Here is a 25307-nt window from a genome sequence, read left to right on the forward strand (position 1 = left end):
ACAAATGACATCCTGAATTAATGACATCCATTGCAAACCTTTTTCTAAGCCGTTTGTATTGCCATCCCTTTGTTTTCCCAATTTTATATCACAGTTACTAGATACTGAAAAGATAAACAAAGGTCAAGAAATATCTACTCCTGCTTAATAACAATTAGCATCTTAGAAACTATATTTATGTACTTCCTTTCTCCATAGTATTTTAAAATTTCCCCCCAAATTCTGGTGCCCCCCTGAGATAAATTGTGAGCTAGGTAAATGGAGAGAGGGAGCATATCCCCATCGTTTAATAGTCATGTCTTTTTTCTTTCTCATTTTCCCAGATCTTCGAAAGAATTCTGTTTATTTGGGCCATCCGACACCCTGCCAGTGGGTATGTCCAGGGCATTAATGACCTGGTCACTCCGTTCTTTGTCGTCTTCCTCTCAGAATATGTGGGTAAGAAGCATGAGTACCAAGTTGAACAAGCTCTCGCTGTTATCTTCAGTCTATTTTTCCCAAGAGTGCAGCCAGTAGTCCTGTCGTGCTAAAAAAGGACAGTGGCTGAAGCGTACACAGCTAAACCTATTTTAACAGCGGTAACAGCCTGGAATTTCCCTCTCGAGGTGGTCCCTGATCTCACCTGAAAAGACTTGCTTTGTCACAAGAATGACCACATTGATATATTTATGTTCTGCCATAAACAGGTGGTTTGATGGTTTATTTGAGGTCATTTTAGGATTATTTTGAACTTGTCGGAAAGACAGGAATTTTAGATTGTATTAGGTTGGTGCAAATGTAATTGCAGTTTTTGCAATTTTTAACCTTTTAAACCAGTTACTTTTGCATCAACCTAATACATCAGACCTTCCCACTTCAGTTCACATGCTGTTTCTTAGGAGCGGGGTGTGGGCTTGTAGAGGAGGAAAGGATGTGGCCCCAGAATCCAGCTCACGTTGCAGGTGATGGAATGGACTGAGGAGAGCTCCAGCACCTTGATTTCTCCCCTCCTCCCTTGGCTCTTACCCCACCGGGTTCTCGTCACTTTGGATGGAGTGATTAGATGTCACAGTGTCAGTTAGGTTTCCTTACAGCCCCCGCAGCCTCCTCTGGCTGTGCCTAAATTAGGCAGTCTCAGAAGGACTTGAGGATCTTCACTGCTTTTGGTTTCCTTAATCACTTGGCTTAGAGAGTCACAGGCAAACCCATCTGTCATGGCCTGAGGCTTTGTTCTCTTAGTTAAAGAGACGCTCATGTGGGAGTAAGAACATTGAAAGGGTCTTAGAAAACCACCCATCATTATAATCCCCTCATTTCTCAGGTGGGTTATAAGATTCCCTGCCTTTTTACTAGTGGCAGAGGGAGGACTAGAACCCTTTCCTTTGGACTCTGGGGTCGTGGATTATTGTGGTTTGTGCAGGAAGCCATTGCAGGGGGTAGGGGGGTGCTGAGAAGTGGACTAGAGTACAGACGCTTGAAGGCGGAGGGCATAGAAGATGTCTCACTTGATTCATCTCATTCATGTTCTCTGATGGGGCTCAAAGGGGTGGTGTTTGGTCTTTCATGAGGCAGGTCTGAAAAAGTAAGGCAACCGAATGACGTTACCCCTTGTTCCCCTGACATAGCAGCAACCAGGGCCGCACTGGGAGTGAGGGTGGGAGGTCCCTCTGCCAACTCTATCAGGGGATCCTCAGCAAACGCGGGACTAGTGAAAATTTAGCTACTGAAAGCATATAAATAAAGGTCTTGTAAAGGACTTTTCATTTTCCCTTCACGTTAATAGGTCAGCTCTTGGAGGCCGCCTAATTCTGTGTGTTTTCATTTCATTAAGAACAGAACAGCTGATCTGTTGGGGTTTTGAGGTAGCTTCTTGCAGTAGCACTTCTGTAAAATAGTGTTAAAGGATGAGCCTAGGAAGGTGCTAACCGTCCATTAATCTACATTTGAAGTGTAAACGCTGGCGTGACATCTTGGTGACACTGCTGTGCCAGTTAGAAATAGTCCTCAGCAGCTGCAGTGCTGGTGGGATATTTAATTCTCTTTTAGCTGCCCTTGGTGTTTTGTACCCAAATTGGCTTTACTCTCTGTAGGTGTCCATCCCGTTACTGCCTCACCCCCGTGGGCCCCACCAGCGCTGTGCCTTTTCCTGTGATCGACGTGACTGCGTTCTGATCTCGGCACTGGGTTTGTCAGCCCCGCCTGCTGCCCAGTGACACCATGTGCAGTGCAGCGCGGGTTCCTCTGCCCTTCCCACGCACAGAAGCCTTTCGCAGCACGGCTGCACTCAGTTTCACCTCTGCCACGGACTTCTGATTACCTTCTCCCAGACCTAGGAAGATGGGGGCACTCATTTTTTAAAAAAATTTTAATAATGTTAAGTTTCAAACATACGTAAAAGGAAAATCTAATACTGTAAATCCCCATATACTTACCATCCAACTCAACAGTCAGTCTTGTTTCATCTGTATCTCTATCCATTTTCCATTCCCCTCAGCTTTGTGAATTACTTGGTCGCAAATCTCAATATCAAGCATCATGTAATTTCATCCATAAATATTTCCATAGGTATCTCTAGAAAACAATGATTAAAGAAACCCACAGCCATAATGCAATTATTACATCTAAAAAGTAATAATAGCACCTTAATAGAATCTCATATGCAACAGTATTCAAATTTTCCTGATTCTCATAAATGTGTTTAACAGCTAGAATCAGGGTCCAAAATCAAGTCCACACACTCTTAACTGGTTGATACGTCGTATCAGTTCCCATCCTTCTCTCTCGTCCTTAGAACTTTACAGTGTTAGCCCTTGTTTTTCCAGTTTTCACCCTAGGGCTTTGCCATACCAAGCTATACTGTCACTCTGATGTTTAAAGCCCTTTACCATTTGCAAAGTACTCTGACATACCTGGATTCATTTAGTAGACCCCAATATCTTTTTAAGGTAGATGTATCAACCCATTTTCCAGGTGAGAAATCTAAGGCTCAGAGATTTATCGAGCTTTCCAAAGTCAAACCCAGGTCTTTTGACCTTAATACCTGTGATCTTTATATGACTTGGTGGTATCTAATCTTAGACCCATGTCCTTGGACCTCTAATGGCTCTCTCTACTCCATTTTCTGCTCCAAAGCAGGCAGTGTAATTCTTATTGCTCCTTGCCTTAAAAGAAAGAAAACTTGCAGAAGGACATGGTCATTAAACAAATCAAAACAATTTAGAAGTGTTATTACCCCACCTTCCCCTCCCACCACCAGAGGTAACTGGTTACCTCCCACCACCAGAGGTAACTACCACTATCGACCTTTCGGTGTGTGTGCTTCCAGACCTTTTCCTGTGTGTGGATACACCTACATAGATTATTTTTCTTTGTTATGTTCAGAAAAATGGGATCAAACTATCCATACTTTCTATATCTTGCTTTTTTTCATTGACAAATACTGTGGCCAGCTTTCTAAGTCTGGACATATCGATCTGCCTCATCCTTTTCAGCAGTTACATTTATTTCCATGACAAGGCTCTACTATAGTTTATTTAAAAATTCTTCTATAGAAGGACATTTAAATCATGTATAATTTTTAGCTGTTATAAATAGCATTGCAATGAATATCCTCGTACATATTTTCTTGTGCATTTGGGTTAAAATACATATTTCTCTGAAAGAGAGTCCCTAGAAGTGAAATTGCTAGTCCTACCGGCATGCCAAATAGGCGCTACTAAATTACACTCCAGAAGAGTTTGCACCAGTTTACACTCCAGCCTCTGATGTTTGAGTGTACTTCTCTTCACATCCTTAGCAAAACTGGGCCTCTTAGTCAAACAGTTTACCAATCTAGCAAATAAACTACTGTTTTTGTTTCAATTTTTATTTCCACTTGCTCATCAGTGAGGTTATTTTATGTATTGGCATTTGTTTCTTTTCTGATCTGCTTATCAAACCCATTTTTTCTATTGGATTTTTGGTCTTGTTGTTTTATAAGAGCTTTTTGCAGGTTAGATATATTCATTCTTTATCTGGTGTATATTAAAAATATCTTCAACCATAGGAAATTGCTAATATTCAACCATTTTTCACCTCCCCCACAGGAATTTTATATGGTTCAACCTAATATTTTTTTCTCCCAAATCATCATTTATCTCTTTAACTTTATTTATTGTGTTCCTTGTATAGAACTTCCTGATTTTTATGTAGTCAAATCTGTCCATTTGACAGGTATTTAATGCACTCCTACTGCGTGGCAGGGAATAAAGTGACTAAGATGACGGACTTTGGCCCTGCCCTTGTGGCTCCTCCCACCTAGTGGGGGTGGTGGTGGCTCAGAAACAAGTAACTAAGTCACTGCAATGTGTGAGGGGGACACGAAGGAAATAATCTCCTCCTTTATGGCGTTTGGATCTGGTATCTTGCTTAGGAAGCCTTTCCTTCCCCACCCCAATATTATAAAAAAGACTCTCCCATGTTTTCTTCTAATACTCTTCTGGGTTTGGTTTTACATTTAACTTTTTAAATTTCATTAGTAGTTTATTTTCCTGTGTGGTAAGGGTTGAGATTTACAGTTACTGTTCTAACTGGATAGTTTTTCTTTCAACACCATTTACAAATAATAGTACATCCTTTCTTCACTGATGTAACATCCCTCTTCATAATATAAATTCCTTTACTTCTGTGGTTCTAGTTATTTCTGTTCTGTTTATCTCCATTTCTATGCAAGTACCACATGCTTGGATTTTTGAGCTTTATAGTATGTTTTATTATTAGTCCTGGACCAGTCACTTCCATCGCCCTTTCTAAAAACTTGTCTTGGCTCTTCTTCCAGATGGACTTAGAGTCAACTTGCCAAATTCAACAGGTAGGGAACCCTTTAGCATTTTTATTGGAGTTGCAATAAATTTATAAATTAAGTTTTTTGGGTTTTTTTTTAATAGCAGCGTTATTGAGATGTAATTAATATACTGTACAATTCATCCATATAAAATGTACGATTCAATAGGTTTTAGTATATAGAGTTGTGTAAGCATCTCCACAATTTCAGAATATTTTTATCACCCCAAAAGAACCCCTGTACCCTTTAGCCATCAGTCCCAAGACCCCCATCCCCTCTGCCCCTAGGCAATTGCTAATCTACTTTATGTCTCTTTGGATTTGCCTTTTCTGGATATTTCATAATAATGGAATCATATTATATATGGTCTTTGTGTCTGGGTACTTCCACTTAACATAATCTTTTTATGTTTAGCTCACTTTTATTATCAGACTATCTCTTCTAAACATAATCATTACGCAACACTTCCAACAGGCGAATCTAAAGATAAGCCTTGACTGAGTCTTTAGAAGTTTGAGATTTAGTATTCTAGCACATAAAGTTCAGCGTTTGGTATCATCCTCCACACAGAGCACATGGTTTTTACTCTACTTTTTAAGGTAAAGACAGATAAATCCCAATGGCCTTGGCATTTAGAACAGTGTTAATGATTTATCTGTTAATTTACCCCTTCAGCTCTCTGATTCTTTGCATCCGAGTTGGATACTCTGTTTGATGAATAACGGGCCACCTTGTAAAGATGCAGAGTCTTCCAGAGCACACAGGGTGTGGCTGAAACATCAGGAATGGACAATTACAAGTCTCAGTGCGGCTGGTTTACCCGCCTCCCGATGTCTCACCTCAGAAAGTCCGTGTACAGTTATTACATGGAGAACACCTCTCAGCCTCTGCGATGGTTATCAGGCTTTATGGAGGGTTAACAACAGAATAGCTACCATTTATTTATTCACAAAAAATGCTTACCATGTGTGGGCGAAAGCCTTCTTAGTCATTATTTTATTTAATCTTCACAATAATCTTGTGAAGTAGGTACTATCATTATCCCCATTTTGTAGATAAACAAACTGAGGATTCGAGAGGTTAAATAACTTACCCGAAGTCAGATGACCAAAAAGTTTGGGAGCCATTATTTAAATACAATTCGCTTAGCATATTTTTAAGTTTCATCCACGTTGTAGCAAGTGTCAGTACTTCATTCCGTTTTAAGTTCAAATATTTCACTGAATGGATAAACTACACTTTATCTGCTCGTCCATTGATGGTCATAAATTAAGTTTCAAAGAAACAAGACATACAGACTTCTCCCCAACCCCAAGGCCTTTCTTGAACATAGATGCAACATTGTGTGTGAGTTTCAAGAATAAGTCTCTTGTCTGAGTAACAACGCTTCTTTCTCCTGCTTCTCTCATGGCGTCGCGTCCTAATAGGGCAGCTGCTGGAAAAGGCGTTTTGCTGTGAACTTTCTGATGGGATGCTCCCTCGTACAGGAGGCCCCAGGTATCCTTGCCCATGGAACAGGCCAGGCGTTGCCCTCGGCATCCTGGGCAGTCTCAGCAGGCAGACTCCCCCTCCGCCCCATCTCACTGAGCTACAACATGGAAGACCTGCCCTCATAAAGCTGTGGGATCCTCATGTCACTGGGCCACTGGCCTCTCTCCCACGTCCTTGTTCCTCTGTTCCCTGTCATTTGTATAAATTCCTACCTGAGCTTGCTTTATGCTTTGTGTTATGTTTTTTGTAAAATAGTTGAAAACAGGGAGATGCAGTGAGTGCCCTCTGAGTTGGCAGAGAAGTTTCTATGGCTAGTCCAGCCCCCACACGGCCTCTGCTGCAGCCAGCTGCTCATACAGGTGGGTCCGCTATGGGTAAGCCAGCTGTTTGGGTCCAGGGGTGACAGCGCTAGAGGGTCACCCCTGGGGAGATACAGTCTCTGGGCTGCAATCCCTGGGACTGCAGAATACCTCTAGTCTCTGATCTCCAAAACCTTTTGGGCTTAGACGATACTATTGATCTATTTACGTGACACATGGGACGAAATCATGTAGAAGAGTGAGGGTCGTGACATGTCCTATTTCAAAAGAAGAGTGGTGCCTGGTGATTTCAGTACAGATGAAACAGTGTCAAACAACTGTCCCTCTTCTCGTCTACATGAAGCAGTACAGTAGGGTTTTCGTTTCAGCTTCTATTTAGAAGCACATTGGCGCTGGAACTCAGAGGTAAGGGAAGGCTTTCCCAATCCTCTGACCCATGTATCCAGTTCCCTGTGTGACATTTCCACTTTTCATAGACAGTCAGGATTGGCTGTATGTGACAGGGAACCCCAAATACCTTAAGTATCTTAAGCAAGAAGAAAAGCTTATTTCTCTCACATGAAAGGTCCAGAGGTAATGAGTGCAGGGCTGTGTGCTGCTCCAGTATATCAGGGCCCAGACTCCTTCCTCCTGTTCCTCGGCCATTCTCAGTGTGTGGTTTCCCTCTCATGGTCCATAATAGCTGTGTGCTCTGCCATCACGTCTGTATTCCAGCCAGTATGAAGGAGGAAAGGGAGAAAGGCACACTCCTTCCATTTAAGGACACTTCTGAAGTGCATGATGCTTGGGTTTGAATCTCTGTTTGAACTCAGTCTTACAGTCATAACTCTCTGCAAGTGAGGCCGGAAAACATAGGCTGTATCCTAAGTGGTCAGTCCCTCAGGGTCCTACCAGCAGGGACGAAGGGGCACAGTTATGTGTGGACAGCTGGCATCCTTGCCACCCTCAGGCTCCTGAGACTCGTGTTTGACTGACTCCTCCCCACGCACAGCCACCCTTTTCTCTCAGCAGCATTTCCTGCCACGTAAGTCGGAAATGCCAAGAATTATTGATGAGTCCTCTGTCTCACGCTTCCATACCAATCAGGTACAAAGCTCTGATGATTTCATGTCCTAAACGTTCCGCGAATTTGCTTCCCTCTGCATTCGTCCTACGACTGTCCTAGGTCAGGCCTGGGTTCTGAAATGGCAGGTGTGTGTTCCCATCTCTGGTTCTGTCCCCTTCTAACCTGTCTTCACACCGTTTAAACGCAGACTTGCCCGTGCTTCTCTGCTTACACCCGTCAGTAGCATCTCATCACCTACAGGTTCACATGTCCAGGTTCTCTGGCTTGTTGTGTGATCTCCGCCCTGCCTCACCCCTGCACTCAGGGACCCAGAATGGACGTTTTTCATCGACAGCCTCGTCTGCTCCATCTCTTTATCCCCAGGCTGATCCTTGTGTGTCCTTTAAGGCTCCCCTAAGCCGGGGCTTCCTCCCTGCCCACCACCCCAGTCGTACTCTTACCATGACCCTGTGCATTTCTTCTGTGGCCCTTGTGTTTCCTTCCGCCCTCTGCCACCAGACTGTGTGATTCTCTGAGGCCAGAGACTATTTTAAACATCTTTATATTCCCAGCGCCGTCATTTTTGGTGTCCAAAATACACATTCCACACGTTTAGATGATAACTTGGCAAGATATCTAGGAATTCGGCTTTCCTGGGGTTGGCCACTGGAGGGCAGTGAAGTACAGAGTTCTGACACTGCGCTGAGTTGGCCAAAGTTCTCTCTCCGAAGGGAAGGAGATGGAGTGCCACCCGCTCATCAGCGAGTATTTACTGAGCCCGACGCTGAGCTGGGCACTGCTCTAGGCACTGAGGGCGGCACCATAAACAAAGTGACAAAAATCTCTGCCTTTTCCTTCTAGTTACTTATTCAAGGAAAATGAAAGGTAATAGTCCTCCAAAGACTGTATCAGGATTTCCATAGCAACTGTATTCCTATAGACAACAATTGTAAACAACCCAAATATCTGTTAACAGGAAAATGGATGTTCACACAATGGAATAGTATCAGCCATAAGAAAGGACAAAGTACTGATTGGGCAACAACATGGGAGAAACCACTTTAAAAACCGTTCTGTTGAACAAAAGGAGCCAGATATCAAAAAGTCTATGTTGGGTGATCCCATTTAAATTGAGTTCAGAAATAATCTGTGTCAATAGAAGTCAGAACAGTGATTGGCTCTGATGGAGACGACTGGGAAGAGGCCTGGGGACGCTTTCTGGGGAGACGGAAGTGTTCTCTTTCTCCACTGGGGTGTTTTTACACAGATACACATGTGTCAAAGCCAGATGGCTTTTACGTGTAGTCCACTGTGTGTAAATTATGTGTAAGAAGAAATCCCTTTCCTACAGGTTAAATTCTGATGAGCAGAAACAGATAATAGATAGAAAACAGGTATTTGTACGAGGGTGATAAGTGCTGTGGAGAAAAGTGAAGCAGGAAAGATCAGAGATGTGCCCCGTTGGCAAGAGTGGGAACAGGAGCAGGTTTTAAACGGGGCAGTGAATCAGGGTCACGCTGAGGAGAGGAGTTTGAGCAGCGTCCTGAAGGAGGCGGCGGGCCAGCCATGCAGTTAGTTTTCAGTTTTTGATAGTTAACACTCCGATTTTCAGAAAAAAGACGTTGGAAGGCAAAGGTGAAACTGGCCAAACTTCCGTAGTAATGGTGGGTTTTCATTGTTGTCTTAAAAGGACATTGCTTTTGAAATGTAAACTTTACATTGAAGTACAACTTACTCGTGCATTTGTATTTTTTGTTTTTTTAAATTGGGGAACATTGGGGAACAGTGTGTTTCTCCAGGGCCCATCAGCTCCAAGTTGTTGTCCTTTAATTCTAATTGTGGAGGGCTCAGCTCAGCTCCAAGTCCAGTTGCCATTTTCAATCTTAGTTGCGGGGGGCGCAGCCCACCATCCCATGTGGGAATTGAACCAGCAACCTCGTTGTTGAGAGCTCACGCTCTAACCAACCGAGCCATCCGGCTGCCCCTCGTATATTTTTTAAAGTACATATACGTGCACAGCTAGCTGGTAAATTTCCCCTAAATAACCAGCACCCATATCAAGACATGGAACACTGCAGAGCCCCCTGTGTTCCCGTCTAGTCCCCTCCCCCCCTTTCCCTAGCAGGGGTACCTATTGATTTGTAACATCTCAGTTAGTTTTCCCTATCTCTACACTTTATAGAAATTGAGTCATGTAGTAAGGACACTCCATTTTCCATTTTAATGCTCTTGGTGTGGAGGGAATTGGGGAGTGGAGCTGATGCTGAATTTTGTAGCACTCACCCTACCTGAGACTCTAACCCTTTCATCAAGATGCCTCCTGGCCCCGCTGCACAGATGCAGCAGCCTCCTGCCTGACAGGCAGTTGAGGAAGACTCCAGGCTCCTCCCAGCAGGAGGCGGCCCAGTCAGAGCTGAGCTGAGCTCCTTTGAGCTGATACTTTGGAGGGCGGTGTGTGCATGTGGTGGGATGTCCGGTGCTGAACTTCCTGTCATGTACGAGGTAAATTCTCCAAGGTCAAGTTGCGACTTGTCATCTCCGGGACTGTAAGACCTGGCCTGCTCTCCCTGGCACCTGGCACGAGTGGCATGTCCCTGCTTGCTAACTCGCTCATTCATTCACTCTCATCTGACCCCAAGAATATGTGAGAAATTCTAACAGAGGAGAAATTGAGGCAGCCACCACATTCAAGATGTTTGACCCTAGATGGGGAGCCTCCGGGCATCTGACATTGGCATTGGGGCCCCTGGACTCCGAGAGCCTGTTCACATACACATCTGGGTGACAGGCTGCCTGGCCCTGCGGATGGGCTTTGGGCGGGTCCTACAAGGTTAAGTGTGTGCCGTTCCTTTGCCCCAGAACCTGATACTCATGTAGTTTGGGCTCATGGAACCTGGGGTCCTGTGGCCAGTGCCAAGAGGCTGAGTTTACCAGCGGTCACTAACATTTGCTAAGTAACAGTAAGAGTAATACCGGAACCTGTGTAAAGTGGAGAAAATTCGGTGGTATGTTGGTTTTTTCAATGAATTTGACCTAGAGCATCATGACACACGTGTACCCAGGCTCCCCCACACTGAGGAGCGCACAGCCAGAGTTCACGTATCGTTCTGAGTTAATATTTACCTTTGCGTCACGACCCTGATTGGCAGGCGCAGTGTCAGGCAGGGCTCCGTGGTCAGCGGTTTCTCTGCATCCGTGAAACAGCCCATCTCCTCTCACACAGTCTGGAACATGGTCTTCATGACACAGAACCGCCTCCACTGGTCTCTGCTCTGTAGGAACCTCAGAAGAGGTCTTTCCTCTGACCCCCGCCCTGGGGGAGACCAGCTGTGCTCACTCTCTGTCTGTCAGGGCTTTGACTTTCCTGGGGTTGCCGAGGGCCCTCCCCTCCCCCCATAAGTTTTGCAGTGGGGTCCTTCTCTCCGCTGCTGCCATCAAATACTTGCCTGAAAATACCAGATGAGTAATACCCAGCTGTAGTGCAGGGGATCCTGCGGACTACGCCAAGTGTCGTGCGGGGTGTCAGGCGGGGTCTCTGGTCCCACTCCCCACATAAGAATGCAGGACATGGTGAGGTCAAAAGGAACACCCACGGAGCCATAGGTAGGGGAGTCATACTACTATACTCTTACTCGCGGCTGGGTTGGAGACACAGGAACCAGGAACAACACAATTCTCAACCCTTACTGTCCCGCTTGCAGACTCAGCCACTATCTTCTTGCTAGCTCCCCCTTTTTTTGCTAGCGTAGCCACAGCAGTTATATTAGTGGCCAATTGCTCACTGGTTACAGCTGACGGCCAACTAGCCACAGCTGATGGCCATTTGATCACAGTCGATGGCCATTTACTACCTGAGCCAGCACCTTTCTATGTGAGGCCGAGAGCCTGGAAACTGCTTTTTGGGGCTCTGTCCCCACACCAGCAACGACATTTTTATAGTACTCGAACCACTTAAAAATCATGACACACAGGAAATTAGATGCATTCTTGACACTTCCGTTTAATTTCTCAGGTCCACAGAGTCAATGACTGTGGGTGTGTGAGAGGGTCTGGTCTTCTGTTCTATTTCTTCACCTGTGTAGCTGTAACAGCGGTATCTTAATTTTGTGAGAATTCATTAAAATGTGCACTAATGATATGTGTGTTTTATACTTGATTTAGAAAAATAAATCTTGGATCATGTTGGCACATGTTGGAACATGTTTGGCACAAACTTGTTTTCATAAATAAATAAATTCAAATCATTATCCTGTTTCTTTGTCAGAAATTTATTTCAGGGATCCAAATTATTGATGGGAAAACGCTTTTCTTGCTAACAGAATTCAAACTAATTAATTCAGAAGGAATGATAGAAACATTGTCCTTTGTAGCCCTAATAAAATAATGACTATAGGCAATGACCATCAATGGATACTCTGACAATTAGATTAAAAATTGATGGGGGACTTTCTAGTGGTTGGACAGTAGGTGGTCACCCCTGAACCCCCGAATCAATGTTAACATCTCTAATGTGAAACCACCAGACTTCATGCTCCTCCTGATGGACATAACGGGGTGGACACAGGGCCACCTAAGAAGTGATATTGTCCCTTATGAAAATTTTAAGGATATAAACTTTGCTTTCTATTTCTTTTACCCCCACATGTTGCCAAACACAGAGCAGTGAAACTGTTCCCTTAGAGCTTATGGAGTAATTAAAATTTTTATTGTCTTCTCCTTTTGAATGTCTTACTCTCTGAACAGTGACTTCATTTTCATACCTTATCTTTGCTGACTAGTCTTGTGTCAAACTTGTCTGGGCTGCAGCACCCAGTTATTTGATCAAACACTGATCTAGGTGTTGCTGTGAAGGTTTCTGTACATGTGGCTGACACCTGAAATCATTTGGGTTTATTTTTTTTAATTTACTTATCTTTTATGATTTTTATTGAAAAATATAGCTGACATACAACATTATATCAGTCTCAGGTGCACACGATAGTTGTTCAGCATTTATATACCTGACGAAGTGACCACATGACAAGTCCAGCAAACACCTGACACCGTACCACGCTATCTCAGTATTATTGCCTATATTCCCTATGCTGTACATTACATCCCCAGGACTTATTTGTTCTATACCTGGAAATTTGAAACTCTTGTTTTTCTTTACCTTCCCCCCTTTTTAATATTTTCAATCACAGTTGATATTTGTGGGGACAGAGCCAGGAGTGCAGTTTCCAGGCTCTCGGCCTCACGTGGAAAGGTGCTGGCTTGGGTAGTAAATGGCCATCAACTGTGATTGGATGGCCATCAGCTGTGGTGAGTTGGCCGTCAGCTGTAACCAGTGAGCCCCTGGCCACTAATATAACTGCCGTGGCTACGCTAGCAGCAAATGGGGGCTAGCAGGAAGATGGTGGCTGAGCTAGCGAGAGCGGATTGCAGCTAGCAAGTGAGGTTGGTTGGCAGAGAGAAGTGGACGGCAGGTTGCGGATACTGTGACTCCTGCTTCCTGTGTCTCCAACCCAGCCGCCAGCGAGAATATAGTGGTATGACTCCCCTATCTATGGCTCCGTGAGTGTTCCTTTTTGGCCTCACCATGTCCTGCATTCTTATGTGGGGAGCTGGAGCTGAGACACTGCATGACACCCTGCATGACACATGGCACAGCGAGCAGTTTGTGCGTATCAACACTCAGTCTCAGGAAGACCAGGAGGAGCAGCTGCTGGAGAGCTGGACCCCCGTGGAGGGGTGAGAAGACGTGGACGGTTCTCCAACCAGCATAGGCCGGAGAAAGCAAAGGTTGTGGTGGCCCTGTGGGCTGTGAAGTGCTTGCTGAGGCCCTTCCCCCCCCAGGTTGGGGAGGACTTGGAGCCCTCGCCCTGTGGAGAGGGCACACATTGTGAGGCTAACGCACAGCCCTGGCGAATGACTGTGGGGACTGGGGAATTGCCTTCCATGCCTGATTTGATGGACCACTTGACTGTTTGCTTGGGAACATACCACCATGTAGTGGAACTGGCAGATGTTTGCTTTTGTGTCTCCACCGGCCGCCGTCAAGAATATGTGAGAACCCTGGCTATGCCGAGATAGGCTGGTGGTGCCCTGAGAAACCCTGGCTGTGCCCAGGAAGACGGGCTGTGCCCAGAGAGAGTGGCAGTGCCCTAAAAGGCCCTGGCTGTGTCCAGGAAGTCGGGCTGTGCTCAGAGAGAGTGCAGTACCCTGAGAAACCCTGGCTGTGCCCAGAGAGGCTGGCTCTGTCCAGGATATTGCATTCACCTCCAGGCTCCTCACACAGGGCCCCTCGTGGAAGACGATTGTCACGTACATTGTGAGACGAGACCCTGTAGGGGTGGAGTGTGGGGACAGAGCCAGGAGTGCAGTTTCCAGGCTCTTGGCCTCATGTGGAAGGTGCTGGCTCGGGTAGTAAATGGCCATCAACTCTGATTGGATGGTCATCAGCTGTGGCTAGTTGGCCGTCGGCTGTAACCAGTGAGCCATTGGCCACTAACATAACTGCCGTGGCTACGCTAGAAGATGGGGACTAGCAAGAAGATGGTGGCTGAGCTAGCAAGAGCGGATTGCAGTTAGTAAGTGAGGTTGGTTGGCAGAGAGAAGTGGACAGCAGGTTGCGGATACTGTGGCTCCTACTTCCTGTGTCTCCAACCCAGCCGCCAGCCAGACTATAGTGGTATGACTCCCTGTCAGTGGCTCCGTGGGTGTTCCTTTTTGGCCTCACCATATCCTGCATTCTTATGTGGGGAGCGGGACCAGAGACCCCGCATGACACACTGCATGACAATATTCAAAATTATTTTATATTAATTTCATGCATGGTGAAATTATTTTACATTTTACGCATGGTGGTTAGACATTTATAATTTAAGAAGTGATCCCCCTGACGAGTCTAGTACCCACGTGGCACTATACATAGTTACTACCATATTATTGACTATATTCCCTGTGTTTTGCTTTACATCCCCATGATTATTTTTTAACTACCAATTTGTGCTTCTTAATCCCTTCACATATTTCACCCTATTCCTCAATCCCCCTCCCATTTACCACCCCGATAAATCTAGTACCCATTTGACACCACACATAATTATTACATTAACTATATTCCTTATGCTATACTTTGTATCCCCATGACTACTTTGTAACAACCAATTTGCACTTCTTAATCCCTCTCCATTTTTCTTTTTCTCCCCCCTTCTTCCGACTCCCCACACACACACACTCCAGTTCACGCCGTTGTTTCTCAGCCTAGTTGTGTAGGACACAGCTCCCCAGCCCATGCTGGTATTACGAGCCTTAGGCTCCCTCCGGCCGAGGCAGCTGGTCCCGGTCTTCGGTCAGCCGCTCCCAGCAGCCCTTTGCATTTTTCACCTGCCCCCTCACCAACCCTCCCCTCTCGCAATCATCAAAATGTTCTTTGTATCTGTGAATGTGTTTATGTTTTGTTTGTTTTTTAGATTCCACATATAAGTGAAATCACATTGCATCTGTCTTTCTCTGTCTGACATACTCCACTCAGCACAACATTCTCCAGGTCCATTCATGCCACCAAGATGGCAAGAACCAGTTCCCATCCATGGCCAAGCCATATTCCTTTGTACTTATGTCTGACCTACTCACAATCCACTCATCCATTGATGGACACCCAGGCTGCCTCCCCATCTGCCCATTGTAAACACGCTTCAAGGAACATAGAGATGCACACGTCCCCTTGAAGTAGCATTTTGAGTTTCTTGAGATAAATGATCACAAGTGGCATTGCTGGGTTCTTCTTTGTCTCGTTTTAAAGTCTGTTTTGTCTGGTATAACTATTGCTACCCCAGCTTTTTTATTTTTTCTTACATGAAATAACTTTTTCCATCCCTTTACTTTCAGTTTCTGTGTGTCTTTCAGTCTGAATTGAGTCTCTTGTAGGCAGCATATGTAAGGATTTTGCTTTTTTACCCATTCAGCCACCGTATGTTTTTGATTGGAGCATTAATCCATTTCCGTTGTAAGTAATTATTGATAGATATGTAGTTATTGTCATTTAATTATTCATATTTGTGATTTGTGTGCGTGTGCATGTTAAAAAAGTCCCTCTAACATTCTTTGTAATACTGGTTTGGTGTTGGTGAACTTTTTTAGCTTTCTCTTGTCTGGGAAGCTTTTTATCTGTCCTTCAATTTTAAATAATGGCTTTGCTGGGTAGACTGGTCTTGGTTGTAGGTCCTTGCCTTTCACCAATTTGAATGTTTCGTGCCAATCCCTTTTGGCCTGCAAAGTTTCTGTTGAGAAATCAACAGAAACTGTTATGGGAGCTCCTGTATAAGTTACTACCAGTAGGTGCCTTTCTCTTGCTGCTTTAAGATTCTCTCTGTCTTTAACCTTTGCCATTTTAATTATAATGTGTTTGGTGTGGGCCTGTTTGGGTTCATCTTGTTTGGACTCTGCACTTCCTGGGCTTGTATGTCTACTTCCTTTGCCAGCTTAGGAAAGTTTTTGGTCATTATTTCTTCAAATAGGTTCTCAATCCCTTGTTTCCTCTCTTCTCCTTCTCGTCCCCTCTGATGAAAATGTTGGTGGGCTTGATGTTTTCCCACAGTCTCTTACACTATCCTGATTGTTTTTTATTCTTTGTTCCTTTCGCTGTTCCGATGGGCATTTTCAGCTACCTTCTCTTCCAAATCACTGATTGGATCCTCTGTTTCATCTAGTCTGTGGGCACATTCTTCATTTCAGTTATTGTATTCTCCATTTGTGACTGGTTCTTTGTCATGGTCGCCATGACTTTTTTAACGCTTCCTAACTCTTTGTTCAAGTTCTCACTGTGTTCACTGAAGATCCTTATAACCAGTGTCTTGAACTGTGTCTCTGGTGAGTATAATGAAAAATATGTGGCATAAAAGTAAAGGAAGTAATTAGTAAGTCAGAAAAGAAAATGCCTGGGTGATTCTGCAACCAAGGAACTGATTTCCAACTCTTAATTCCTCTACTTAAACTGAATGTGGTTTATTTTCAGAACAGACACATCAGCAACACGAAGCCTTCCATGCTCCTGGTAAAAGTTTAAATTGGCAGAAGCATTTCAGAAATCAAATGAACGACATCTTACCTACTGTGCTTAAAGCTCACACCCCTGTAGCCCAGCCTTCCCTCCTGACCGTCCTCTCCGGGGAATTCCTTGCTTTGTGCCCAGGAGACAAGCACACTCATGTTTACAGCAACTGGGACAACCACTTATGCATCAACAGGAAAACAGAGAAAGTGTGGTGCCATCATGAAATGTAAGACTTCAGCAGTAAAAACAAATGAAGGACACCCTCACACATGGGGGTAACTCCCCTACGTAATGCTGAGTCTCAGAAGAGTCCATGCAGTACGAGATCACTGGACAAGAAGTTCAAAAATGGGCCAAAGAAAATAATATTTGGTTTGGGGATATATACACTTATGGTAAAACCATCAGAGAATCTCAAGGGAATAGTAAACACAAGACTCAAGATAGAGGTTACATCTGAAGGACAGGATGGGGGACGCGGCCACAGTGGCTTCTTCATAGGTTCCATTTCTGACATGAGTGGTGTGTGCCCAGATAATTACTTCATCATAATTCCTAAACTGACATTTCTCAAACTGACTTGTGAACCATTCCTGGTTAATTTTTTTAATAAGGAAATAGAAAAAGAAATGCCAAACTTTATTGCAATGATCCTTAGAACTACCCACCTTGGGCCAAAGCCACAGCCAATTGTTATGAGCCACGTCAGAGAGATGGCCGGGGTGTCACAGGAAACAGCTTTGGCTAGAAATGGTCATGTGATCACTGGCATCTTTATAGATTTTCTGGGACACAATGTCCAGTGTGACCTGCAAGGTGATTCTATCTCGAAGGATTTGGTGTGTTATATTTAACTTCACATACAACTGAATTAACTACTTTTACAGAATGGAAATTCATGTTGATCAGTGTAAGTTAAACTGGAAAATGCTATAAAGGGGAAACTATGGATAGAATAGAGAGTGTGAATGGAAGATACAACAGAGCTGCTTTGAGAAAACTTCAGGGGTGGCCGGATGGCTCAGTTGGTTAGAGCGCGAGCTCTCCACCATGGGATGGTGGGCTGCGCCCCCTGCAACTAAGATAGAAAACAGTGACTGGACTTGGAGCTGAGCTGCGTCCTCCACAACTAGACTGAAGGACAACGACTTGGAGCTGATGGGCCCTGGAGAAACACTCTGTTCCCCAATATTCCCCCATAAAAATTAAAGACAAAACAAAAAAACTTCAGCGTCCAGCATGACATATAAACAGTGCATTTTAGAAACACATTGGTGTCCAAATCTCTTCTATTAAATCTCATTCAAAAACACAGTGAAAGATGTGACATTTATTCTAGGATGCCAACCGGACAGCCAGTTTTGGAACACTTTGTTCCTAGATTGGCGTTAACCATCGCTGCCCACTGTATCACAACACAACTGTTGTCAGGACACCAAGGTGTATAGACTGAGGCATGAGATTCACATTTTTCTAACATTTTGAAAAGCAATTTCATTAGGCAAATATTTTTGAAGATATTGTTCAGTAAGAAAATTGGTATTGTAACCAATATTTCTTACATTCTTAATGAAACAAATTTGAAAATTCTACGAAAAAGCAAAGATAGTTATTGTAAAGGCATTAATGTTATGGTGCTCAGGCTTTGAACTATGTGATCAGCTACTGTATGTTCTCAACTTTGTTGCAACTTATTGTAGGAAACATTGTTATTAAAGGCATCTGCAATAAAACTGTACAAATACTGTTGTATCTACTTTCTCTGTCTCAAACTTTTAATCATTACATTGTAAGAGTGAAATTTAAGGCATTAAAGAAAATGATCAGATAAAAGAAGGATTATGCTTTATAAAATCCTGAAACAATATTCAGGATTTTAATTGTAAATTTTATATGTATGTAAATTCTTTGACACTCCTCTCTTCCATAGGTGGAGTATTTCCTTCTCTCGAGTGTGGGCTGGACATGATGACTCACTTCTCAACAGGCTGATGTAATGGTGTGTGATTCTGAGTCTAGGACATAAAACTGCAGCTTCAGTGTCGGTCTCTCTCTCTCTCTCTCTCTCTCTCTCTCTCTCTCTCTCTCTCTCCTATCACTTGCTCTTAGGGAAGCAGCTACCTAGTCATTAGCCACCTCATGGAAAAGTCCCCATGGCTAGGAACTGAGGCCTCCTGGGACCATCCAGGAAGGAAATGAGGCCCCTTCCAACAGCCCCATAAGTGAGCCGTGTTTCATGCGAGTCCTCCAGCCCCAGTCAAGCCTTCAGATGATGCAGCCCTGGCTGACAACTTGACTGTAAGGTGGAGAGAGGCCCTGAGCCAGAAGCGCTCAGGGAAACCTCTCCTGCATTCCTGACCCTGGAGAAAGGACTAGGAGAAAGTACACATTGTTGTTTTGAGCGGCTCACTTTTGGGTAATTTGTTACACTGTCGTACATGACTAATAATAGTGTCCAAAGAGTGAATGAATTATTGCACTTTATTTGCTGTAAATTAATTATATTAGACATGTCATTTGGTTTGCATTTTATTACCACTCACAACAATTTATTTACTCGAACTTCATTTCCAACTGTGACCCAAATTAAACACAAAGGGAAGAGTAAGCCATCCTAGGCTGATTCTGTGATGATCCCTAATAACCCTGGTTTTCACCTTCTCCCAGTTATGCAATCAAACATTAATATAGCTGCTGGGAAGGGATTCTACAGATGTCACTAAGGTCTCAAATCAGCTGACCTTAAGACACTAGGATTATCCAAGGGGAATGTCTTAATCAGGTGAGTACTGACTGGGGTTTCTCCTGAGGAAACATTCCAAGAGAGAGGGATTCAGTGTGAGGCAGTTTCTCTACTGGCAGCTTTGAAAATGGAGGGCCACATGGCAAAGACTGCTGGTGGACACTAGGGGCTGGGGCGGCACACCCCTCGCTGACACCTGTCAAGGAAACAGGGACCTTAGACCTACAACTGGAAAAAACTGAATTCTGCTAACAGCTCTCTGTAAGCTGGGAGGGAGATCCTGAGCTCAGGATGAGCTCACAGCTTTGTGACATCCTGAGCAGAGATCCCATCCACACCGGGCCTGGATTTCTAAGGAACTGTGAGCAAATAAGTGGGTGTTGTTTTGAGCCACTAAGTTGTGGTAATTTGTTACGCAGCAATAGAAAACTAATACACAGGCTCAAGTGTGCAACAAATAAGCACACAGCATTTTTTCCACTGGAATGAATTTATGAACTGATATGCCCACTACTTTGTAATAAAATATTTCCCTTTTTTGTATTTTTCAAGTTATGATTTTACGTGATATAAATTTTAATACATTCATTCATTCAACAAATAATTTAATGCCCACTATCTATCAGGAATGGCTTCATATGCTTGGGATACAACCTTGACCTAAACAGCCCAAAGCCCCTGTGCTCATGTGCCTTACATTCTAGTAGCTTCCCAGAGTGATTCGGAGCCATTGGAGTATTTTTAGTGAAGAAATGACCCAGCCTCACTGACGTTAGTAGGATTTCTGGTCCCTGTAGGGAGACTAGTCCTTGGCTGGCAGGAGAGGGGGTGGCACTAGTGCCACAATCAGGAGTGAGAGGGTGGTGGGGACTAAGGGGGGAAGAGGGCCTGAGGGGTGAGAGAGACAGAGAAGGGCTGGAGAAGCAGGGGGAGGGAAAGAGGCAGAGGTGAAGAATCCTAAAGCAGTGGAACTCTAGGGTTGAAATAGTTGTTTTATAGATCTTTAGTCAATTATCTAGGATCTAGAGGGATGTTCTGTGGAGCTGCCTAAAAACTAATCACCTCCTTATGCTAATCAGTTTAAAAATAATAATGTGTCCCAATAAAATATGCATACCGCTAAAAATAACTGAGATGTGAATTATTCATAAAAATAGGCAACACAGGAGAACTGGTGAAAGGCATTTTAACCGCTTTGAATACTTGCAGCTTTGAGGTTGTACGTGCTCCTCATTGAAATATACAGTAACAACCTGCTTCCAGGAGCTTCTTTGTGTTGAGGATGTGGGGACTCAACATACTAACTCAGGGCTGTGGAAGGAAGATCATTTTACATTAGAAACATCCCCAGTCACAGGTGTAACTTCTGGGAAAGGAAGACTTAGGAGCTTTGAGAGTCTGGCTGCAGTGCTGTTTACACACATTTCTGCACCAAGGGGTACAAATCGATTTTACAGATTAGCTTCCTGATGATTAGGGGTTTCCAAGATTGTCACCCACTGTAGTTAATAAACAACAAGGAGACTGGTCTCTATGAGAATCTCTAGCTGGTGTTTTCAGGCCCAACTTCTCAGGGATTAAAGAGAAAAGCCCTGTCCTTCCTCTATTCCCAGGGCGAGCTCACTGTGTGGCACCAAGTTCCCTGGGGGTGTCTTCTTCCAGAAGAGTCCTGGGGGAGAGGTAAAGGGTGGGAGGCAGGGCGTCCATTTCAGGGACAGGGATTCCGGGAAGAGGAGGAAAAGGGGCTGAGCCCTGGTTCCTCAGACAGCCCCCAGGTCAGGACTCAGGGTGACAGTGTGACACAGAGCTCAGAGCAGGAGGAGGAGACAAGGCCCAGTCCCAGGTCCCCTGAGGGTGGATTCTGGAGTGGGGAAGCTCAGTGTTGGGGAGTCCTCACCTCCCCGCGGTTTCACTTCTCCTTCTCTCAACCTGTGTCGGGTCCTCCTGTCTGGAAACTCGTGACGCGGCCCCAGTTCTCTCTCCCACTGCGTGTCCGGTTTCTAGAGAAGCCAGTCAGTGTCACCGCCTTTCTGGTTAGAAAGTATCCACGGACCGCCCGCACGCAGATTGTCCCCGACGATGCCCGTCATGGGCTCCGGGACCCTCCTCCTGCTGCTCTCGGGGGCCCTGGGCCTGACGGGGACCCGGGCGGGTGAGTGCGGGGTCGGGAGGCAACGGTATCCACGGCAGGAAAGCGAGGGGACCGCACGGTGGGGGCGCAGGACCCGGGGAGGATGTGTCCCCACCGCCCAGACCCCAGACCCCCGGCCCCGCCCTGACCCCGCTCACTCTGGTCGCCCACTCGGGTCTCCGGCCCCCTCCTCTCTCCGTCCCCCGGTTTCCGTCTCCCGGGCCCCCCGCCCCTCCCGGCCCATCGCCCTCGGACCCGGGACCCGCGCCGGGAGGAGGGTCGCCTGGGCCTCAGCCCCTCCCCGTCCCCAGGCTCCCACTCCCTGAGGTATTTCGACACCTCCTGGTCCCGGCCCGGCCGCCGGGAGCCCCGGTTCATCGCCGTCGGCTACGTGGACGGCACGCAGTTCGTGCGGTTCGACAGCGACGCGGCGAGTCCGCGGATGGAGCCGCGGGCGACGTGGATGGAGGGGCCGTGGGTGGAGCAGGCGATGCCGGGGTACTGGGACCGGAACACGCAGGTCTGCAAGGACAACGCACAGACTGACCGAGTGAACCTGAACACCCTGCGCGGCTACTACAACCAGAGCGAGGCCGGTGAGCGACGCGGCCCGGGTCCCGGTCACGACCCCACGGACGGGCCGGGGTCTCCCCGAGTCTCCGGGTCCGAGCTTCACCCCGAGGCTGCGGGACCCGTCCGGCCCGTCCACCCGGGAAGAGCCCGCGGGGACTTGGACCCGGTTTCCTTTTCAGTTCAGGCGCCCTCACCAAGGGGCGACCGGGGGGGGGGGGGGGGGGGCGGGGGTTAAGGGTCGGAGCTGACGGCGGGCCGGGGTCAGGGTCTCACACCATCCAGTGGATGTCCGGCTGCGACGTGGGGCCGGACGGGCGCCTCCTCCGCGGGTACGAGCAGGTCGCCTACGACGGCGCCGACTACATCGCCCTGAACGAGGACCTGCGCTCCTGGACCGCGGCGGACACGGCGGCTCAGATCACCCGGCGCAAGTGGGAGGCGACCGATGTGGCGGAGCAGATGAGGGGCTACTTTCAGGGCCTGTGCGTGGAGTCGCTCGGCAAATACCTGGAGAAGGGGAAGGAGACGCTGCAGCGCGCAGGTGAGAGGGGCCGCGGGGCTCCTACGAGGAGAGGAGGGAATGGGATCAACCCCCGGACCCCCCTCCCCGACCCCGGGACGTGGATCCGCCTGGGGTTTCAGATCCGGTACCAGGAGTGACCCAGAGGCCCCTTCACTCAGGGACAGTTAGGGGTGCAGTGTCTCCGGGGACGGAGGGGGGACCATCTCAGAAATAACTGCTCAGCGGTTCCCTATGACTCTGGCAGCTGCTCTGGGAACCGGGGGACTCTCTCTCTCAGGCCCTGTTCGCTGCCCCGCACACAGTGTGACTGAGCTCTGACCCCAGCTTTTCTGAGTCACGTGGCCTCCACCCAGCTCAGGACCAGGTATCCCTTTTCTCTCCATCAGAGACCTGTCTCTGACCCTGGGCCATCTCACCCTGACTCTAGAACTTTCTAAAGACTGGAGATTATCCCGGATCCTGTGTCCAGTGTGGTGTCTGGTTTTGTGCTCCCTTCCCCCACCCCAGTTGTCCTGACCTTTCTCAGAATGGTCACGTGACCACTGCTGGAGGGTCCCCTGAGAGATGCAAAGGTCCTGAATTTTCTGACCCTTCTCCTCAGCTCCCCCAAAGACAAACGTGACCCACCACCACACCTCTGACCGTGATGTCACCCTGAGGTGCTGGGCCCTGGGCTTCTACCCTGCGGAGATCACCCTGACCTGGCAGCGCGATGGGGAGGACCTGACCCAGGACACGGAGCTCGTGGAGACCAGGCCTGCAGGGGACGGGACCTTCCAGAAGTGGGCAGCTGTGGGGGTGCCTTCTGGAGAGGAGCAGAGATACACGTGCCATGTGCAGCACGAGGAGCTGCCCGAGCCCCTGACCCTGAGATGGGGTACGGAGGGGGCCGTGGGCACAGAGCCTCTTCTCAGGGGAAGCAGGGGCGTCTGGAGGACTTCAGGTCGGGGCTGAGGCCTGGGGGTCGGGGCCCTCACCTGCCCTTCCCTTCCAGAGCCGCCTCCTCAGGCCGCCATCCCCGCTGGCATGGTGGTGGGCATCATTGCTGGGCTGGTCCTCCTTGGAGCTGCGGTCACTGGAGCTGTGCTGTGGAGGAGGAGGTAGCGCTCAGGTAGAAACGGGACGGGGACTGAATTGTCTTGTCCCACTGGAGGGTTTCAAGCCCCAGGTAGACGTGTGTCCTGCCTCGTTAGTGGGAAGGACCATCCACACGTGTACTTTCCCAGTCTAGGGCCCTAGTTGCTAACACTTTACTAATGCACGTGTGAAAGTGAGGGACAGATTTATCACCTTGATGATTCTGGTGACGGGGACCTGATTCTCCATAGTCACAGGTCAGAGCGGAAGGTCCCTGCTGAGGACAGACGTCCAGGAGGGCGGTTGGTCCAGTCCCCACACATGTACTTTCCTCAGGTTTCCTGATCCTGCCGCGGGTCTGTAATCACAGTTCTGGAAACTTCTCTGGGGTCCAGGACCAGGGGTTCCTTTAGGACCTCATGGCCCTGCCTCCTTCCTAGCTTCTCACTTGATGTTTTCTTCCTGCAGGTGGAAAAGGAGGGAACTACGCTCAGGCTGCAGGTAAGTATGGAAGGGGAGTGATCCCTGAGGTGCTTGGAATAGATGGAAGCCCTTGGGGGAGCTCATCCACCCCGCTAATTCCTCCTTTAGCCACATCTGATCTGAGCTCTGACCACATCCTGTTTTGTTCTCCCCCAGGCGGTGACAGTGCCCAGGGCTCTGATGTGTCTCTCATGGCTTCTAAAGGTGAGACCTGGATGGCCTAAAGTGTGTGGGGGGGTGGGTAGAGGGGACAGGACTGGGTACTGGGGATTCTTAGGGACAGTTTGAGCAGCGGTGGACTGTCGAGCATGTCACCACTTACAGCCACTAACCTGAATTTGTTCATGATTATTTTCTTCTACAGCGTGAGACAGCTGCCTTGTGGGGACTGAGTCATGCGAGATTTGTTCCTGCCCCCACTTTGTGACACAGGAGCCTCTGAGCTCTCCTTCTGCAAAGGGCCTCTGAGTGTGTCTGCGTTCCTCTCCCATCATGTGAGGAGCTGGGAGACTGCCCGCCCCCTGCCCTCCACACCCCCTCCCCACACTGACCGAGTCTCTTCCCTGACCCACTGTCCTGTTCCCGCAGAGGCTGTTTCCATCCCCGCCTTTGATTATGTTACACTGAGCAGCAACTTCTTACTTCCTATTGAAATAAGAATCTGGATATGAATTTGTTTTCTCATATCTTGCTATGAACGGTTGATGGGTTAATTAAAGGACAAAATCCTAAGTTTGAAGGGAAATAAATGGAAGCACTGAGAACCTTCCAGAATCCATGTGTTTGCTGTGCTGAGTCTGTCGCAGGTGGAGACAGGAGAGGCTGTGAGGACCGAGCGTGGACGCGGCCTGAGCCCAGTCGGGGCTCAGTGCATCGTGGGCTCTGATGTGGTCACTCCTTGGCGGGGTCACCTCTCTGCTCCTTTGTCCTTGTCCTGTCAGTAGAACCTTGTCCCAGCAGCACCTGTGATCACAGGGACTCGAACATCACCCAGGTCTGGTCTTGTCAGTGACGGTTTCGTGTGGCCGGGTCACCAAGGCTCAGGCCTGGCCCAGCCCTCAGCCCCCATCTTCTGGGTGTTCA

At 47.1% G+C, this 25307-nt stretch overlaps 1 protein-coding gene and 1 pseudogene across 4 annotated transcripts in view; both read left to right on the plus strand.

The window, feature by feature from the left end:
- The window catches only part of LOC117020384 (TBC1 domain family member 22B-like), a 138335-nt gene extending 123057 nt beyond the window's left edge, over nucleotides 1-15278 (plus strand). The window contains exons 6-7 of one of the 3 annotated variants that reach the window (XM_033102837.1): nucleotides 324-438; nucleotides 15112-15278. In XM_033102837.1, coding sequence (XP_032958728.1) covers nucleotides 324-438; nucleotides 15112-15128 — 132 coding nt within the window. In that variant the 3' untranslated portion in view covers nucleotides 15129-15278. Of the gene's footprint in view, nucleotides 1-323; nucleotides 439-878; nucleotides 1300-2069; nucleotides 2715-15111 lie in introns of those variants that run through there. The other 2 variants (XM_033102835.1, XM_033102833.1) reach the window with 2 other exon arrangements.
- A 6083-nt stretch (nucleotides 15279-21361) lies between these two features.
- LOC117020387 (patr class I histocompatibility antigen, A-126 alpha chain-like) lies at nucleotides 21362-25002 on the plus strand (annotated as a pseudogene). Its single transcript, XR_004422686.1, has 8 exons — nucleotides 21362-21589; nucleotides 21880-22164; nucleotides 22407-22682; nucleotides 23266-23541; nucleotides 23659-23775; nucleotides 24210-24242; nucleotides 24381-24428; nucleotides 24589-25002. The product of XR_004422686.1 is annotated as a patr class I histocompatibility antigen, A-126 alpha chain-like (transcript).
- The last annotated feature ends 305 nt before the right edge of the window (nucleotides 25003-25307 follow it).

Source organism: Rhinolophus ferrumequinum, chromosome 3 (genome assembly GCF_004115265.2).
Source record: "Rhinolophus ferrumequinum isolate MPI-CBG mRhiFer1 chromosome 3, mRhiFer1_v1.p, whole genome shotgun sequence".
NCBI classification, from domain to species: domain Eukaryota; kingdom Metazoa; phylum Chordata; class Mammalia; order Chiroptera; family Rhinolophidae; genus Rhinolophus; species Rhinolophus ferrumequinum.